Below are 20,474 nucleotides of genomic sequence, written 5' to 3' on the forward strand. Positions count from 1 at the left end.
AAAATAAGCATATAACAAAAGAACAATAGAAAGATACAAGAAAAAACAAAAACTAACAAGTATAAAGATTTTAAATATAGTGCAGGAAAAATAATTTAAAACTGGTAAATTTGCTATTATAACTACAATGCCATGCATAAAAGTTTTATTAAGCAAAAAAGTGAAAAAAATTATTAAATATGTGCAGTTTAAGCAATTAAATTTTTAAGAAACATTAAAAATTTTTAAAAGCAGAAATAAATTATTTTATTAAAAAATTTTCAGTTAAATAACTTATGATTTAAATAAATTGATTATAAAAGAAATTGTGCAGATTAAGATATTTTACAGTAAGTGATAGACATTAAAGTTAAGCATGTTAAAATTAAGCATGCAATTAAAGTGCAAATAACATACATGCAATTCAACAGGCTAGCATAGGAGCAAGTTATAACTGCCAAACCTCCACATAATATGGATCAAGGCCAGGTAGATTGCTCCTACCTGTTGCACATGTGAAATGTGAATAGATGATTTTTTCACTGTCTGGGTTGAGGTCCACAAACATTTTGAGGATGAACTCCCTAGCATGAATGGCATCTTTCTTTGGTCCTAAAGAAGCAGAGTGGAAAGATTCAATCAAAAAAGCTTCTTACATCATTGTCTGTGGAGGTTTGGAAGTGAATGGCACACACTGACAACTGAAATAACCACAGTTGTTCATAAAAAATAAAATAGTTGTCTATCCTTATCCAAATTTAAAGTTAGTATTTATATTTGATTCATATAAACACATGCTTATAAGCAATGATTCCCACAACCTTAATATAAGCTGTCAGTAAATGCCAATTTTTCAGCTTCCTAACCCAGATTTTTTCTTCCTTTTAAACAGGATTTTCAGTAAGATGAGAAAAAGAATAGCATGATAATATTCCAGGATCCAGATTAAGGAGAGGCTTCAGCAACAAGAATGAAGATAAAGCTGGCACTGCAAGATAAATTTGACAACACAGCATTCCAAATTCTTGTTGAGTGTAAACTGACCTGTAGCACAAGTGAAGTGAATATATATCCTTTTTGGATCAGGAAACTCTCTCAAATACATCTTTTTGATGAAATCACGGGCATGAATATGGTCAAACTTTGGGCCTATAATAATCACCATGAAATGTGTTTAAAATGTGTCTGTTCATATCAGACACTGAACTTTCTGTGAGGAATAATGCAATATGAGTGAAAGTTTTTTAAATAAAAGACTTGTTTTTATACAAAGATATAGTACTTACTGAAAATTCTGCTAATTTCACAAATGATACAAAATGTTCTTATATAAATAAACAAAATAATAATTATATATTAAGAAAAATCAAAATTTGTTATTATGCAGGTAATACTCAACCGACTCTATGATTAAAGTAATTTGTAAAGTTATATAATTAATCAATATCACAAAGCCTGATGAGTATATAATGAATTACAAATGATCACCTTAAATATCGGGCTATAACTCGGCTAATTAAACGATTAATATAAAGTAATTTATCATTATATCTAAATTAATATACTTCTGGAAGCAAACACTTGCTCGGGGTCCGGGTAGCATAATTGGCAAGCGCACCGCATGCATGGCAAACGGAGGTTGCGGGTTCAAGCCCCGCCCTAGGCCAGTTTTTATTCCAGCTTCTAAATTATTAATTTATTAAAATTTATAATTATTGATGTAGTTAAGAGAGGGTGCCTAACATCTACCTTTAGTGACAAATTACTTTATAATAATCATTTAATTAGCCAAATTATAGCCTGATCTTTAAGGTGATCATTGGTAATTCATTATAATCTGTAAAGTTTTTATATATAAATTTAAATTTAAGAAAATATATATATATATGATATTCAAAAAATATAATAAATTTTCTAACTGCAATGTGAAATGAAAACATTTTTAAAAATAAAGCAAACAACATTAAAAATGAAACAGATTATTAAATATATTTTTATATTTAAACAAAATTTCTTGAAATTATCAGAACCATAAATGTTAGATATTTTACCAGAAAACTTTCATTGCTAAAATAAACTTGATTAAAGTGTTTTTACCTTTCAAACACTGAAGACATTTTCAGTTAATAAAAAGTGCAATAATTTATATATACACCACTGTATATATAAATCTACAGTGGTGCCTCGTATAACGTACGCCTCGAATAACAGATGCTGCAAACAACGGACTTTCTATTTGGCCATTATGTGACTCGAGCAATGGACTGGCTGCGAACAACAGACTTTTTGGCATAATTGATGACTGCACCAGGGGTGCGTTCTTTAATAGTGGTCGCTCTGCGTCTCCGCTACTACGAGACTGCGCTGCTGTTTGTAGGCATTTAGGAACGACAGTGAAAGAAAGAAAGATGGCAGCGCTCGCACTATCGATAGTATCATGATGGAGGAATCTATAATTCTAAAATATGAGCTTTTAAAGGCAAAAGAAGGGTCCCAATTGTAAAATTTAACCATAAAATGGATTATTTGTTGAAAGTGCATTCAAAATAGCCACGAAAAAATTAGAATGCCGGCTACCATTCGAAAAAATTCATAAAGACACTTACATCACTGCATGCACTAACTTGGGCTTTAACAATTTCTAAATTTTCATTCATAAAACCACATAATGGACCCAGAAACGAAACTATCTGAGCCATGGAGGACGCCATGTTGCTTTCCACAACAAACTACTGCTACAAGCGACCGTTTTTGCTATTCGACGGCACACACTCCTCCCACCAGAATTTAGAAACGTGTTCCGCAGGAATTTTTAAACGGATGTTGCTCGTGAAGAGTTACGCGGAGGAATAAAAGAACGCACCCCATGTTCATTTTTTTAATGATATAGTACGGTTATTTTATGCTGCGGAACAAATTAGATGTTTTAACATGTATTTCTATGGGAAAATGCGTTTCGTATAACGGACGTTTCACTTAACGGATGTGCACCTGGAATGGGTTAAGTACATTATATGAGGCACCACTGTATATATACATGGACTATACGGAGGATGTTGCAGGACCTCCCAATTCCGTTGTGCCAACACAGTTTGGTTTGATTTGATGTATGGAGTATATTCCAGATTTAGCCCCCTTGGATTTTCATTTATTCAGACCTTTAAAGAAATTTTTGGCAGGGAAACACTTTGCAGATCAGAAAGAATTGGAAGATACCGTTCAGGACTACTTAAAGCAACCAACTTGACAAACAACAGTACTATGAAGGGATGTTTAAAGTAGTGTCATGCTGGGATAAATGTCTCAATGTTTATGGCAAGTATGTTGAGAAATAAACAAAAGTATATAACTTTCTAGAGAAATTACCGGTACTGGTACTAATAAAAAAATCACCTCTAAGCCTTTGGATTTCCAGTTCTGTTCAAATGTAGTAATTGAACTAACATTTTCAAATCTTATAGTAGGTATGTAGTTTTTGTGGAATCTATTAAATATTTTTTAAATTATAAATGTTAGTGTAATTTTGGCCTGTACCTTTAATATTGGATTCCCCTTGTTTGCATGTATGCACGTATGTTAAGTTAAAAAAAAAATCTTACATATAGCAATTTTGCTATTTTTATTTTCAACAATGTCAGATATACTGTACAAACAACCTAATAATTTAATTACTCAAACAAATTTCTAAATTTTTATCCTGCTATATTATAACTAATAATAAGAAATTAAAGTAATTTGCTTAAAGATAACATGAGATGGCAGCTTAACTGCTTAAATATAATAATTAGAAATATTTTAAACAATGCCTATTATGCTACTCAGACCTTCCATCCAATCTTTGTTTAGAGCTATTAACTACTTAACAAATTTTAGATATAACCTGATTTATATTCCAGCAGTTTGTTTGACATTAATAATTGAATCAGACTGATACAGTTATATGTTAATGATAACTATTAAAAGTGTCTCCATTTCTTGAAAATGCTAAACTGCAAAGATATTCTTGGCTGGATTAATTAAATTAAAAGAATAATTAAAAAAACTGTTTAATAAAAAAAATTGTGATTAGTAAACCAATTTAATTACTGGTACAGTAAGCTTTCAATCTGTAATTGTAAAAAAACACCTTACTTGCTTATTTCAGCAACATTTAGAGGCCTTCTTCAAGTAAACAAGCTATTCTATTTCTTGTAAATTCAAAAACCAGAGAAATGCTCTACAAGATTATGGATTTGATTTTTAAAATTTTAATGATTGACATGAATTAATTAAAAAGAAAGACACTTTTTTTTAATTAATCCATGTCGGTTAGCTTAAAATATAAATTTTAAAAATTAAATCCATAATTTTGTAGAGCATTTCTCTGGTTTTTGAATGTATAATAAATGGAAGGGCGTATTTACTTGAAGGAGGCCTTTTAAAAATGGCTGCAAAAGTTTAATTCAGAATAAATATTGCTGGAATAAGCAGTAAGGTGTTATTGTGTACATATAAGTGTTGAAAGTTCCAGTTTATTTTTTAACTTTGTGAAAAAGCTGGTATCATGGCCAAGGAAAGCTAACAACCAAAATTTTAATTGAAATATGGTGTTTTGACAATTTTTATGGAATTCTCTTATGCAACATGTACAGATGCAATAATCTTACGTCACATTTAGCAATTTATTTTATTTTATTACATCCATTTTATCATATGTTGAAGACTTCTCATGACAATTGAGATATTTATGTTACACTGTTTTTGTATGAAAGTATTTTATTTCAAATTTAAATGCTTTCTTACAATTTGAAATATTTTGGTCAAAGAAACTATTATTCATTAATTTAAATAATGATTTTGACAAATCATTAGTTGATTCCTAACATTTTAAATTATTAAAATATATATATATATATATATATATATATTCTCATAACCATGCATCTTGGTTAAAAGCTAATACTTTGTGTACTTTCTTAAAATTAATCCTTCTTTTAAATAAAATTTCTATAATGCCTAACTTAATTTTCCTTATCAAAAATTGGAAAAGTTTTTTATTATTTTGATCTTTTTAAATATAATTTGGTTAAGACTTTAAATAATTTGATAATAAATCATATGAAATATTAAAACGTTCTAGGGAAGTGGTAAATCATTATATTTGTCATAAATATTTTCTGTATTTACTTTAAAATATAATCAACGAGCAGATAAGTTAAGCATTGCCGAGCAAAAAATAAGTACAAACATTAAGATTATTAGATTATTTCGTGCTCTTAACCCCTCTATTATATTACCGCATTTACTTGCATATAGGATGAGGTGTGACTTTAAAGATCAAAATAAAGAAAATTAGATTTATTAATACAATTTGAATTTTATTTCATTTAATCACAAATAAAATATCAAATGCACGTAAATGCACAAAATGTTCCACAAAAATTACTGGCATTTTAAACGTTAAAGAAAAATCTTTAAAATCAACATAATTTGTTCATGTAAAGCTGGACAATCGGAAACCTTTTTTGCCAGTTCTTAACAGTCGAATCCTCTCTCTGTGGATTACACTTATGAGTTTCTCCAAATTTGTTTTCACATGGGAATGGATTAAAACTTATACCGGGCTCCCACGTGATTTTGGAATTTCAAGTTGGAATTCAATTTCAAAGCTTTGCTTTTCTGATTGCTATTCATCTTTACTCCTGACAATACACAAGAATGATTGAAACAACCTAGATAAAATACTTTTGTTTTTAAACACCAGAGGGTGAGCATCTGGTAAAAATGCAAATACATGGTTTACAAAAATTATTGCAAAAATTCAAAAAATCCTTTGCTCGCGCATATAGGACAACCTAGGTTTTTTAAGCAGTGAAAAATGAATAAAAACCTCATCTTACATGCGAGTAAATACAGTATATTATAGTAATTGATTTATATAACTACAAAGCTTATCTTACCTAAGGGTTTATCACACCAAGCAACCAATCTAACACATTTTAAAAATTCTTTAAATTGTGTACAGTAGACAAATAAAGTATTTGTAAACTGTATTAGATTGGTCATTTGATGTGATAAACCTTTACGTAAGATAATCTTTGTAGTTATACGTGGTATGATCCAAAAGTTCAGGGACTTCGGTAATCTATGACAAAAAAAGCATGTATTTGAAGTTACAGTGTATGAAATGGATTCTACCACCTCTGCGTGTTCAGGTTAATTTCACCCATGTCATGTGATTAAACTGCGAGCACTGCTGTTTTTTTTCGGAGATAGTTACCTTTGTTATGCGGCGTAATAAAAGTGGAGTTTCAAGAACAACCTCCAACATTAAATTTTGTCAGCGTTTAAGTAAAACACCTATGGAGACCTTAAAATTGCTAAGAAAGGTGTACGGTGATTCTACCATGGTGAAGTCAAAATGTTGGAGGTTGTTCTTGAAACTCCACTTTTATTACGTCGCAGAACAAAGATAACTATCTCAGCAGCACTCGCAGTTTAATCACATGACAGGGTGAAATTAACCTGAACACATAGAGGTGGTTTGGTAGAATCCATTTCATATGCTGTAACTTCAAATACATGCTTTTGTTGTCATAGATTACTGCAGTCCCCAAACTTTTGGATCGTACCACGTATAAATCAAACACTATAATATAACAAACATTAAAACAAAAACCATATAAAGAGTTTAATTATTTCAGCCTACCATTGTCATGTTTATTGCAATACTTGGATGGTATAAAATGGCACAATTTCATCGGCCAAGTAGACACCAATTGAAAATACGATATCTTAAAGAACTTGAAGTTTAAGTTTTTTTCTAATGTCAGCACTAATTCTGTTTCATTCACAGCTGAATATCAAATGGTGATCTGCCAACAGATCAAATTTTGCAAAAAATGAACCAAATATTTAAACTTGGCACCTTCGAAAACCTTTTAAATCATATTTTGTGCTCGCTGGCAACCTCGTATTATGTAATTTTTCTATTCGAATGCCATCATACTGGTGGGTCCGATAGGAAGAAGAAACTGTTGCAGATGGAGAGTGAAGTTAATTCAAGCAAAAGTAGTAGTAGTAGTAGTAGTCCTGGGACAATGACTACTACTTAATACTGGTCTACTATTAATATTTGAAAAGTGATCTGTGTTGGATAGGTTGTGATGGCCCTGCATGTGATCAAAGATGCTAACCTTAACGTCTGAAAGACTTGATATAAGACTTCTTTAAACATATCTTGTAAAAAAATGTGAGAATAATTGCTTTTATGAGATCTTTAAAAAAACTGATGAAACCAGGTTGAAAACATATAACTTAGCAAAAACATCTAAGTAAAAGGAACTTTTGAAAGTTGTGGCATAATCATACTGAAAGCAGATTTGATAGTAAGAGTCAACATGTGAATAAAGCACCCATTACACAGACTACAAGTACAAGAAATTTTGAATGAAGCAATGTTGCCATGATAATAAAATAGAAAAAATAAACATCTGCACAGAAAAAGACTTCCAGCTCTACTTTGTGGCCTTAAAATTGTTGCATGTACTGCACATTAATTTGGCTGAATGTTAGACCATCTCTTAAGCAGTATCAGTGAAAGAAGTTTGAGTCAATGGATTTATGAGTTAACTAAGGAGAGATTAAACCAGGGGAGGTTGCAAGATGTTCAGGTTTCCTGGTAGTTAAAAATGTCCTTGTAAATATTGCATTTATAGAAAAATTATTAGAATTGGTTTGGTTTATTTGGTTAAGACAACCTGACATAAGTGATCTACCAAGGGAAATGCATCCTGGAAAGACTTTTACTTAAAACTGGCCACAATTTACTTGTTACTAACACGAAGAAAACCCAAAAAACTCCACATGGCCAGTCCATTGGCCATGTGCAAACCCACAACTGACTGCCGGTGTTCAGAGGTTTATCCCCTCAGTTACTGGAGGATACTTATTGGGCTGCAATTTGAAAAATTTTAGACCTATAAATTCTCGCTGTCATCCATCTGCTGTTTGTCCTTCCTTAATCTCAAGAACAGAGTTAGAAAGATGAAAGTCGAGACCAAATGTGGAAATTATAATAGAAAGTGGACCAGATTAACGGTATATGAACTTCAGATTTGTACCACAAGTCACATTATTTCAATTCAAAAGTTCCCCTAAACAGAGTTAGATATATAACCAGAACAACTGTATTGTTAACAGAAAAAATATGATGTACAGTGATGTACAAAACACTACTACACTCCATGCAAACAAGTGTTATGCTACCTGTCACAGTAATGGTGTATCTATTTTGCACTACATCATTGTCACAGTAATTCAGTGAATATAATATATGTTTTAAAATGATATAATAATTATTAAAAAAAAGGATATTTAGTTAATTATTTTGTTAAATTTTTTCCAACAGATGGTGCTACATGTAAATCCAGCAGTCAAATGTATATAGAAATTAATTGATATAGAAATCCAAACGATAATTTGGGGTGGGATTTATGACATTATCTAAGTTAGAAGTAGTTGAACGTAACAGCCAAGTTTCATAGCAATTGGTCAAATGGCTAGGAGTGTATGTATAGCAAATGAAAATGTTTGTTTGAACAAACATTTTCATTTGCTATACATACACTCCTAGCCATTTGACCACTTGCTATGACCAATATATATATATATATATATCAGTGGCGTGCCGTGACATTTGATGACAGGGAAGCTGTGTTTCTGTAAGAAGCCGACTTCCAGGGGCAATCAGTTAATTGCGCGTCAGTGATGGTCTAGGGCAGTGGTTCTTAACCTTTTTATACTCGCCGCCCACCAAATATTTCATAATTTTTTTGTGACCCCCATTTTTTAATAATAATTTATATTTGATAATTTGATAATTTATCTATAATAAATTGATTTTTTATTATTGCTTTATTTTTTATATAATAAATGTAAATCATAACTTTATTATTTCATTATCTATTTAAATAACATTCAAACTTCACAATTAAACATGAAAATTCATTAATTTTTAACAGAAAATAAAATAAGAAACATGTCGATAAATCGATCCAATGTCGATGCTAAAACTAAACTAAAACTAAAACGCCCACTTGTCGTAAGGATTTTGCATATCTTTTGCAAAAATATTTAAATTTTCAAAGCCTACTATTTTTCCTAATTATTTTTAAAATTCCAAGCATTAATAGTTTCTTAAAATTGCTTTGGAATAAAAGAAGTAAATACTGCGGTGTAAGTAGCATATTTACATTTATTTCTTCTGTACTAACAAAGTTGTATGTAGGAAGAAATACAAAATAAATAAATAAAAACTAAATAGGAAAACTTTATCTTTCTTATTTCACTTTTCAATACGATATTCGGATTATACATCAATTTTTTTTTTATTATATTCTGAAGGAAATTTTGCATAATTTGGCGGCCCCCGGCAAACTTCTTATGGACCTCCAGGGGCCGCGACCCCCCTGTTAAGAATCACTGGTCTAGGGTCCATTCGTATTCATTTGTTCGATAACCCAGTAAAAACTGTAGACTTCTCTAAATGTATTTTTAATATCACAATTACATTCTGAATCGCTAGCCACGATATAAGGGCTAAAATTAAAAATAAATTATAAAAACTTACTCGGTGAAATAAAATGTGCGGTGGATATACATACCTGGTACAATGTATTGTTCGATTGTATTAATATACTTTTAAAGAAAATTATAATTAAAATATAGCTTTGTAAAGAAACGTACATAAAAATAACATAAAATAGTCTTTACTTTTTAAATCTTAAAACAATCCACTTAGTCAAATATCTTGATACGAGTAGCTAATGGATGGAACTAGTGCCGGTCCAGGTAGGTGTGTAGTGAGTGTGTGCGTGCCAAATCCCGAGGGTGCCGATACCGGTCAATGTCAAATGCCTCTTTTGTCGCATCACTAGTATATCTCAAAGGACGCCACAGGGCTGTTGTAAATTTTAAACGTTTCTCACCGTAGCTGTAAAAATCTAACTATGTTAAACTTAATAGTCATTCGTTTTCTAACTAATTCGTTTTAATACCAGGTGTACACGGAAATCAGTTTCCCACTGTACTGAGCGAGTGATTGGTTCTGTTAAGCTTTTGTTGAAGTAAAATTCTGGCTCTTTCAACAGGGTTTTATTTATGTCCCCATTCCCTAATCTCTTAATTATTTAGTCACTTCTTAAGTAGAAATAAGTCGAAACCAGTTACTTTGTACCTGAATATCTGTAGTCTTGGGAAAACAGTGGAAAGACAAATTTTTATGACAACGGATATATAAATCGTAAATTTAAGGAAAATAAATTCTAGAGCTTTTTTTTTGTACCATTGTATGTACTGTACGTCTCATTCATTGAATTTGGTTGTAAATGATGCTGCCAAAGTAACAGTTAATTTTTTTATCACTGTACTAGAATTGTACACGTTTTTTCTGCATCCCCTTACAGATGGGACATACTAAATCGTAATATCACCGGTTTAACATTGAAATCCGTAAGTAATATAAGATGGGAGAGCTGAATAAACGCAGAATAAATATATCAAATATTTTAATGGAGTTTTTTTAAACTCCTGTCAACTCTACAGAACTATCATAAAAACGTGCCAGTAAACTCCTATCGGTTGGGTTGTTATAAATCTAGTCTAGGGTGGGCAACCCTTTTTATAACATGGGCCAGAATAAATTTTACGTTTTTTCCGCGCCGTAGTAGTTAATTGACGCCTTCTTGCAACTCGTAATTTTTTTAGTCTGCAAATATGAAATAAATAAATAAAAAGTTAATTACTACATTTATTTCTCTTATCGTTTTCGAAAATTACAAAGAATTGGAAAAATAACTATTAATTAGTTATTTTTCCAATTTAATAATCTATTAAAGATCTCGCGGGCCGGATAGAAACTTTTTGCCAGCCGTAGCTGGCCCGCAGGTTGCCCGCCGTTGATCTAGTCTGCTCGTGATTCACATAATCGGGCGAGGGTGGCCGAATATCTAGCAGGCGGCTAACAGCCCACAACCGCTCCGGGATATAAAGTCGCGTACTCTTTACGCGTGTGTTGCTTCTACCAGCTAAACCGTGACGTTGGTGCTCTGTAAAGCGCATGCGCCAATGCCTATAATCTGGCTGCTTGGAAGTTGACAGGCAGGTGGCTAACAGCCCACAACCGCTCCGGGATATAAAGCTGTACTCTTTACGAGTGTGTCGCTTCTACCAGCTAAACCGGGTGAGGTTGGTGCACTTTAAACCGCATGTGCTAATGCCTATATAATCTGGCTGATTGGAGACTAACCCTGTTTCAACATTCCTTCTGCCACCGAATTATTCGAATATACAATAGCAATCTTATCGTTTTTTTCACATGTAGTATAGAAATTTGTAAAAGATACATAATGCAGTTATAATAAAATATTAATTTTAATTAATTCAAAATACGTTAAAATATGAAAATTTATATCTTATAAAATTCAAGGGAAGGTCATTGGAAGGTGGAATCGGCGCTTCCATCGCTTCCAATGACGGCATGCCACTGGTATATATATATATATAGTTATTATAAGTTATTTATTTCATCTACGATTAACCATCTAACATTATTTACAGGTAAAAAAAGAACTCAGAAAACCACACAAAACTGAAGAAGAACCATAGTAGTAAGTCAAAAGCATTTTTGGTCAATTAAAACTATATAAATTATTTGCATCAATAGATATTAATATAATTATTAAACCCAAAATTGAAACCAAATGTTTCAATTTGTCATAGGTTTAAAGAATATAAGGATTATTTGCTTTTGCAACTCTTTTTTCTATTAAACTTATTCCTCCTCTAATTCTGTTTTTTGTAAATAAGCATTTATCAATATCAGTAAACAATTTTAATTCAATTTTAGTAATTTTTAACCCATAATTCCATGTTAAGTCCAAATTACTTATAAAACATACTGAATCAAGATTGTAATATTTTAAGCTTAACAGTCTAAAATTTTGAAATACATCTGCTAATATTAATAAACCTACATACCGGTATAATTTTAAATAGTCTTTAGTTTCATTATACTTCCACGAATAATTTTTTTTTCACCAATATACCTTTTCACCTGTCCAACTATCGCACAAGTACTTAGATGCTTAAAATATTTACGTATCAATCTGCAAATACTAACAGACACCTTCCGTATTGGTTCCAGCAGCTAAATTAATTGAAAAAACAAATGTTTTTGATCACTTTCAGAGATCTTCATCAGGTTATTATGTGTTTCCATAAACTGAATAGTATTATTCAAACAACTATTTTTTTAAAATGGAACATTCTATATGCCATGTGACAATATTCAAATTCAAAACATAAATGTGATATACTTAATGATGAAATCCTTACATAGTCCCATAATAAAAAAATGTTTTTAAATATGCACACAACTTTCCATAATACAATTGGAGAAAGATGAGAAAAATTTTAAATATTGTAACATATGTCTTAATAACTACTGATTGAGGTGACAAAATTTACAATGTTGTGTTAAAGTTCACTACAGTCAGTGATAACATATCATTGCTTGTCACCCTTGCAATAGGTTAAATTATCTTTACTATAAATACAACATCCCTTGAGTACTGCTTTACAAATTTTAATAGCTTCTGTTATTCTTAGCTGTTGTATATCGAAGCAGATGTGTAGAAGCTTAGTTTCATCCCAACATGCAGACACCCTGGTCTTGCTTGCAAATTGGGCCAGAACAGTGTTATAATTCATTTCTGAGATGTCATAGAAATTAATTATCTATGAATTCATGTTCCCTTATTCTGGTTATTAATGATGTATTAGTCAAGCCAATGTAAATGTTTTAATGATCCCCAATAAATGGGCCAAAATAGTTTATATCTTTTCTAATAAAAGATAAAATAATTACATTTTTAGGATAAACACTGTATTAAAACTTATCATCCATTGTAATAAACAGTCTGAAAAAGAGAAACAATGCTGGTAGCCTGAAAAGAAAACTATGTATAGTTCAAATAGAAATGATACAAATTAATGGAAAAGTTTATTTTAGCAATTTATCATTGATTTTATGGTGAAATGTTTTAACATTATTTGTTAATCTTAACAAGAAATTTAAACTTATTAGACCCACAAATTTTTTAATTTATTAAAATCTGTATGAAAAATTAAACATATAACCTATATGTTCACAAATGCAATTTTACACAATCATTTCAATTAATTTCATATAAAATGTTGAATTTAAGTTTAGCTTTAAAATTGATTAATAGACAAACTAAAGTGATGTATTATTACTACAATAAAAATTACTACATATTATATAAAATTCTTATATGGAATGCAATTATAGCAGATGCCTGATAACTCATCCATCACGTCATTCATCAAACAATATACACGAGGGTGGTTTTTTCCCCAACCTACAATGGTCCATAAAACAAAGACAAGTGTTAAGTAACAAAATGAATTTATTACCAAAAGTTAGGTACAAACACGATTATTTTTCGATGTAATCACCAAGAAGATTGGGACATTTGTCATATCTGTGGACAAGCTTTGCAATCCCCTCTTCATAGAATGTTGCCACCAGTGACTTGAGATAAGCCTTAACATTGTTTTGAAGATCGTCATTAGTCTCAAACTTCTGCCCTCCTAGCCAAATTTTCAGTTCAGAAAAAAGATGGAAGTCTTCACACCTTTAATGTGTGAAGACTTCCACCCAGCTTGGAACTTTTTAAATACCCAGTGTATAGCCCTGTTTTAGCACTGAGCAACTTCCATCTCTCTCCTGAACTAAAAATGTGACTAGGAGAGCAGATGTTTGAGACTAATGACGATCTTTAAAAACAACATTAAGGTCCACCTCAAGTAACTGGCGGCAACGTTCTATGAAGAGGGGAAGAGGAGAAGAGGGGAACAGGTATATCAAATAAAATAAATTTCTGATCTGTGAAACTGTGTTGCAGAATCCTTAAAACCAGTCTAATAAGTCCTGTTAATAGAAAATACGTACTAGTAGACAAAAATAATATTATAATAAATTAAGGACATTAAGGCATATTAATTTATGAAGAGGGGATTTCAAAGCTTGTCCACAGATATGACAAATGTCCCAATCTTCATGGCGATTACGTCAAAAAGTAACCATGTTTGTACCTAACTTTCGGTAATAAATTCATTTTGTTATTTACACTTGTCTTTGTTCTATGGACCATTGTAGGTTGAAAAAACCACCTACGTACAATTATTTTTTCTGGTCTTGGCTAAGTAATTGTAAACGAAACTAAAACCAATATAGTAAAATAGTATAAAGACTGATTCACATATTATATTTACACCTGGCGTGCTGTACCTATCAATAAATCACAAGATATTCATAAATCTAAACTTCTTTTTATTGAAGGCGAATCCAACATGCAGAATAAAAATGTACATTATAAATTCAACTTAAGTATATGTTAAAAAAATATATGATAAAAGCTTCAGTTTTCTGAAAGAATAATGTGAATTTTCCATTCTGCAAATTAATATTGTGTTTATGTTTCTAAAAATATTTTAATAAAAATTTCTTAAATTATTAAATATAATTCATTATTCACATCAAACACACTACACAACTTTGCTTGGCCTTTTCAGTATGCCTGATCATAAAGTCAGAAGAGCATGTGTAATTTTTAGATGCAAGTGCAAGTCATTTTTTGTGAAACCCGGTCACAGGAATAATTTTAGACAGTTCCTTTATTAGCAAATTGTAAACACTAACTGTCTGTATATTCATATTATTGGTATAAACATGCTAATCGGTTTTGAGATTTAACATACTGGCAATTCTGTGCGGACAAAGCACTAATTAACACCTATGTGTTGTATTAGAATGTTTTTTTCAAGTGTATAAAAGATCATTCTCTAGTTTCAAAGGTTTATCTGTAAGTCCATAATTTATGTAACTTCCACAGTAATCATAGAAAATTCATAGTGGCTGGCCTTTATGTAGCTGAATATTTTAAATATTTAATAGTTTTGAAAATAGATAATTCATTATTTTTTCTTTTCTTATTAATAGTTCTAACATTTTAATAAAATCATTTTGCTATTTTTATGAAGAACTTCCAAATTTAAAATAGAAGAAAAATGGTGAGATTCAAATGATGAATTTATCAAGCATCTACTATAAATATTACCAATTTGATTTTCTATGTAAAATGATCGTTTGATTATTATAATATATTAAATATTTTAGTTTATTAATTTAAAGATACTACTTTATTTCAATATTTTATGTTAAAAATCAAAATGATGATATCTTATTTAAGAAATGCAATTATCAGAAGTAATTAGTAATACTGTATAAATATAATTTGTGGATTTTATCTGTCATTCCACATATTTGAAAAACTACTAATTTACATTTAAAATTTCTTTATATTAAAAAATCGTTGTATTTATTATAGATAAAGAAACATAAAATACTTAAAAATAAAAAATAATAAAAATTTGATGATATAAGACTTACCATCATATTCTGGGAAATAATCTACAAGATGAGAATACATTATTTTTTCTTCTAGAAGATCCTTTTTATTAAGGAAGAGAATAACTGAAGAATTTTGGAACCAGGGATATGTAATTATTGTTTTAAATAAAGCTTTACTTTCTTCCATTCGGTTCTAGAAAAAACAAATTTTAAGATTGATATTTTAAATTTAACATTTTTCAGAGCATTATAGTTATGTTATAAATTTCATTAAACTAATTATTTTATATCTAAATCTTTTTATTCACAATGCAGAATTAGCACAATTAATATTAATTTGTGATTTCTTAATAATTTTATTACAAAATAATTCTGTAAAAATGAAGATTATATTTTTAAATAAATTTAAATAACTTTAGAATATCCAATGTAAAACTGATTACTACAAATACTTGTAATGATATAAACAATTCAGTAATTTTTAAACAGATATTCCTAATAAAAAGTATGGATACCTTTGTATAAGATTTTTTGGCATGATATGCAAGACTGACATTGATAAAAGGAAATAAAAGATTAAACAATTCTTTATGTAAAGGCCACAATTAGAAAGCTTGAAATTCACTCAAAAGAACACACAGTATCTAGTGATCACAATAAACCTGTCACTGAGCTTATCAAACCTTTATTTGAGGATACTATACTACACTATCTGGGATAAATAAATATTACAAATCTTTTTGAAGATAGTTATGTAGCATTGAAAGAAAATTTATTCTGTATGAAGAAGTGTGTGAAAATAGATATTTGTTAAAACTGTTGATGAAAAATAAAGATTAAAATAAATGGAAAAACAACAAATTTATCTGACAACCCAATATTATTATATTGTCATTATGAATAAGTTTGGTCTTGGTTAAAATTTATATATTCTAGTAAGAATATGAAAAATATACAGCATAATTCTATAATATTGTCAGAGTTCTTTTTGGACTCTTTCCATCATGTGGGTATTAAGCAGGGCTGTGAAGTCGTGTAAAAAGCTATCGACTCTGACCAGAGGCGGACTTGTTAAGAAAATAGATCCGAGAATGCTGATGTCATCACATGACCTCAGAATAAAAGCTTCAGTATATAGAGTTCAAATAAAGATAGAACATAGAAACTTTATTATTCCAAAGCTAAAAAACTCCTCTAAGTAATGACATAGTCAATATATAAATGTGTATTTGATAACTTTTACTTTCCTGGCTGTTATATATAACAGAGGGAAAATGTAGTGATTGGTCAAAAAAAGGCACTGCCCAAATTTTTACATTTAAGGACTCAAGATACCTTGAAATGTCGAGATATGCAAAAGATTTGGGTTTTTTTTTCCCTGTATGTATGGATGTTAGAATGTGTGTGGGGAACACAATTTTGATAAGCCTGTTTGAAAGCCTGTAGTCTTCATAGAAGGGCAGGCTGCCCTTCTATTGAGACTACAAGATTTCTGTGCATGCATTTTCTGAGGAAACCACTTAGTCACTGATGTAATCATTTTAATCAGGTAAAAATTGCTTTATGGAATTGATACTTTGTAACATCTCATGCAGAAATTTTTAACAAGTGTCTTATAGGCAGGACCAATGAGAGAGTGGAATGATGGGGTAAAATTTCCTGGGCCCGAAATTCACAGGCATTCGAACTTCATTCCACAACTTTTTTTAATGATTCCCAAGGCCCATGTAAATTTTTCCCCAGGGCCAGTGACATTTTTCGATACCACTGCTTAACACAAAATGATGATACTGCAGAATTTGATCCATAAACTCTTTTCTAACCTTTGTATCTGGTAATTTCTTTACTGTCCAAAAAACAAACGTTTTCGGCCTCACTCGAGGTCTGCTTCAGGTTAATCGAACAAACGGACAAACGAGAACTGGCTTCCAAATTATTTGAATTAATCCTCAAGGAACTTTTAGTTTTAGAATTTGAATGACTTAAGAGAAAAAACATCTGAGACGAGACATCTTAATTAACCAGGCTTTACTGTATTATTATAAAATGACAAAAAGCTCAATTTTGAGGGTAGAGACAAGTTTTATAAAAAAAATTTTGAATGCTAATAACAAGTAAAATATTCATCAAGTCCAACCACACTGGAGATATGACACATGACCCCTTCTATGTCGTTACCCTGTCGACCTTTAATTAAGAACAAAAATTTAATAGCATTAATGCCATTTTAAAGAAGCTACTGTGCCAAATTTCGTTTCTTAAACTTTACCCATTCTGAGGTATTGTTTAATATCTCAGAACAGAGAATAAAGAAAATAAAAAACTAGATGCCAACACACACACACACACGCTTGCAAATTTTTCCCCTTCATTTGACATTTTTTGGGTTCCGGAGTCTCCAAATGTGCAGTTATGCAGAAAGACTCAGAGGGTTAAATTTGACACGATTCCAATACTTTTCCATTTTATATACATAACAAGTTGGGAAAGTAAAAAGGAGTCAGAGTCAGAGGATTTTTGACGACTCCAACTCCGACTAGGACACCAAAACTCCGACTCCACAGCCCTGGTATTTAAGAAAGCCTTTTTTCAGGCCTATCTTGGGTTTGGCCAGGTCCATAATGGGTGTCTGGATGGTGAGGGATGAAAGTGTAACTCAAAAAGTTTTATTATATATAGCACATGGCATATACAATTGCCAATTTTCCTCCAAATGTTCTCCAGCATTATCATGACAATAATTTTGAGCTTTGGTTCATTAAGGGAAGTTACAAAGGTTTTGTAAATGATGTGCTTCATGTATCCCTATAAGAAGTCAAATGGTGCAGTATGAGGTGAGCATAGAGGCCATACAATCAGTCCACCAAAAACCTAAAGCACAGGAAAATGCTTGTTGAGAAATTCTTGGACAATATGAGCCCAATTTGGCAATGTGCCACTCTCTTGCTGGAACACCCATTTGGCATATGATTTTCCAACTGGGGTAACAGATACTGCTGTAGTAAAGTTCAGAAAAAACAGTCAAATGAACAGAACTAACCATCACTGTTTTTTCTGCAAAGATAAAAGGATCCAAAAACTTCTGAACATCATAAAATAAACCAGAGAGTCATCTTTAAACAATCTCTTTCAACTTCTCAAATGGCAAGAAAGTTTTCTGCACCTCATAATCTGCAGTTAACAATTTATCCTCCCTGAAACAAAAATTTACTTAACCACTAAACTCTATCTCCAAAGATAATTTTCATCAGCTTTGATTGGATTAAATTGTTTTTATACAGTAATGTAACACATGGGCAATCTGGAAAAGGGGGAATGCTTCCCAGAAAAACTTTGTGGAAAAATAGCCCTATTTAGATGTTACAGACATAAAGAAAATCTGAAAAACTCCATGTGGCCAGCCCACTAATGAGGTACAAACCCATGATCAACTACATGTTTAGTGATTTTTGTCTATGCCACTAGGGGGTTCTTCATCAGCTTTGACTTTGACAAAAAGTCTTGTGCAAATTGAAAATGATAGGGTTTATTGTCCAATGGTAAAGCCTATATAATCTGCAGTTTATTGGCACTGAGACAAAAGCAGTAATAAACAATCCTCCTAGCAATTGTTTGTGATATACCAAACTGAAAAGAAACTCATCCAGTTGACTTTTGTGGGCTTCAAAAAACACTTCCTGGATTTGATCAACATCTTTCTGCAAAATGCATAGTCTCTGTTTTGGTGCTTAATGCTATTAGTCTCTTGAAATTACTTTAACCCAACGTTTCTCAACCTTTTTTCATAATTTAATAAATGAAAATTTTATTATCATCGTTACTTTTTTAAATAAGAAAATTTTTTAACGCAGTGCGGTAAAAATTCTCTGTGGACCAGCAGTTGAGAAACACTGACCCAGGAATGCTACCCAGAGCATCTGTTACTATATTCCATTCAACTTCTTGATATCAAAATGACACATGCTGTTATTCAGCATCCCACATTGCTATTAGAAGAGATAAACCTCTTCCCTAATTTCAATTAATACAGATAAAGTATTCTGTTTTTAATTATCTGCATCCAATCAACACTCGGGTGAAACAACAACATACCTTGAACCTGTTATCGGTGTACATTAAACATATGATAAAATCTATCACAAACATTTTCGAACAGTCAAAAGTTCTTCAGGCAATACACAGAATAACTGATAGAACACAGTACAAAAAGAACATGAATATTCAAAATTAAATCGAATCCCTGCTTTGTGAAAATCATGCTGGACATGTGCATTTCGTATGCAATTAAAGATCAGTGTCCACAGGAGGCATGGATTCGATCTAATTTTAAATATTCATGTTCTTTTTGTTCTGTGTTCTATCAGTTATTCTGTGTATCGCCTGAAAAAGAACTTTTGACTGTTCAAAAACGTTTGTGATCGACTTTATCGTACGTTTAACACACACTGGTAACACGTTCAAGGTACATTGTTCTCTTTTTAATTTCCATAATAATGAAGTTACTTAAAATAAATTGCTTATCTTAAAATATTTTAATAATTATGTTATAGATACTTGCTTTTGAGCTTAAATGATAAAAAGAAACTGAAAATAAGTACTTACCTCATTATCTGATTCAAAAAGAATCTGGTCATATTCACTTAAGGCTACTAAAAATATTATAGAAGTAACATTTTCAAAGCAATGAATCCATTTTCTTCTTTCAGACCTTTGTCCTCCAACATCTACCATTCTATAATAATAAATAGAATTAAATATATTTATGTATTTAAATGTATGTGTATGTGTGTGTATATATATATATATCCACAAAAAAATTAACAGAGAAGAACATCAATAATCAAACAACATTTTTTACAAATATTCAAAAAATATTCATTTTAAATAAATAAATAAATAAATAAATATATATATATATATATATATATATACACATATACACATACAATAATCAAGTCCGCATAAGTCGTCATAGGTATAACTCAACACCATCAGTTAAAGTAGACAGTTTTCTGTGGTC

The 20,474-nt window shown here is 30.8% G+C and overlaps 1 protein-coding gene across 3 annotated transcripts in view; it reads right to left on the bottom strand.

Moving 5' to 3' along the window:
* LOC136979337 (guanine nucleotide-binding protein G(q) subunit alpha) overlaps positions 1–20,474 on the bottom strand; it is a 110,766-nt gene that overhangs the window by 17,650 nt on the left and 72,642 nt on the right. The window contains exons 5-7 of one of the 3 annotated variants that reach the window (XM_067275293.1): positions 20,057–20,186; positions 15,494–15,647; positions 1,024–1,128 (exon numbers count right to left, since the gene is read on the bottom strand). In XM_067275293.1, the coding sequence (XP_067131394.1) occupies positions 1,024–1,128; positions 15,494–15,647; positions 20,057–20,186 (389 nt within the window). Of the gene's footprint in view, positions 1–396; positions 592–1,023; positions 1,129–15,493; positions 15,648–20,056; positions 20,187–20,474 lie in introns of all 3 variants that reach the window. The other 2 variants (XM_067275298.1, XM_067275286.1) reach the window with 2 other exon arrangements.

The sequence above is a fragment of the Centruroides vittatus genome, unplaced genomic scaffold (genome assembly GCF_030686945.1).
Source record: "Centruroides vittatus isolate TY-2023 unplaced genomic scaffold, ASM3068694v2 contig_1154, whole genome shotgun sequence".
Classification (NCBI taxonomy): Eukaryota; Metazoa; Arthropoda; class Arachnida; order Scorpiones; family Buthidae; genus Centruroides; species Centruroides vittatus.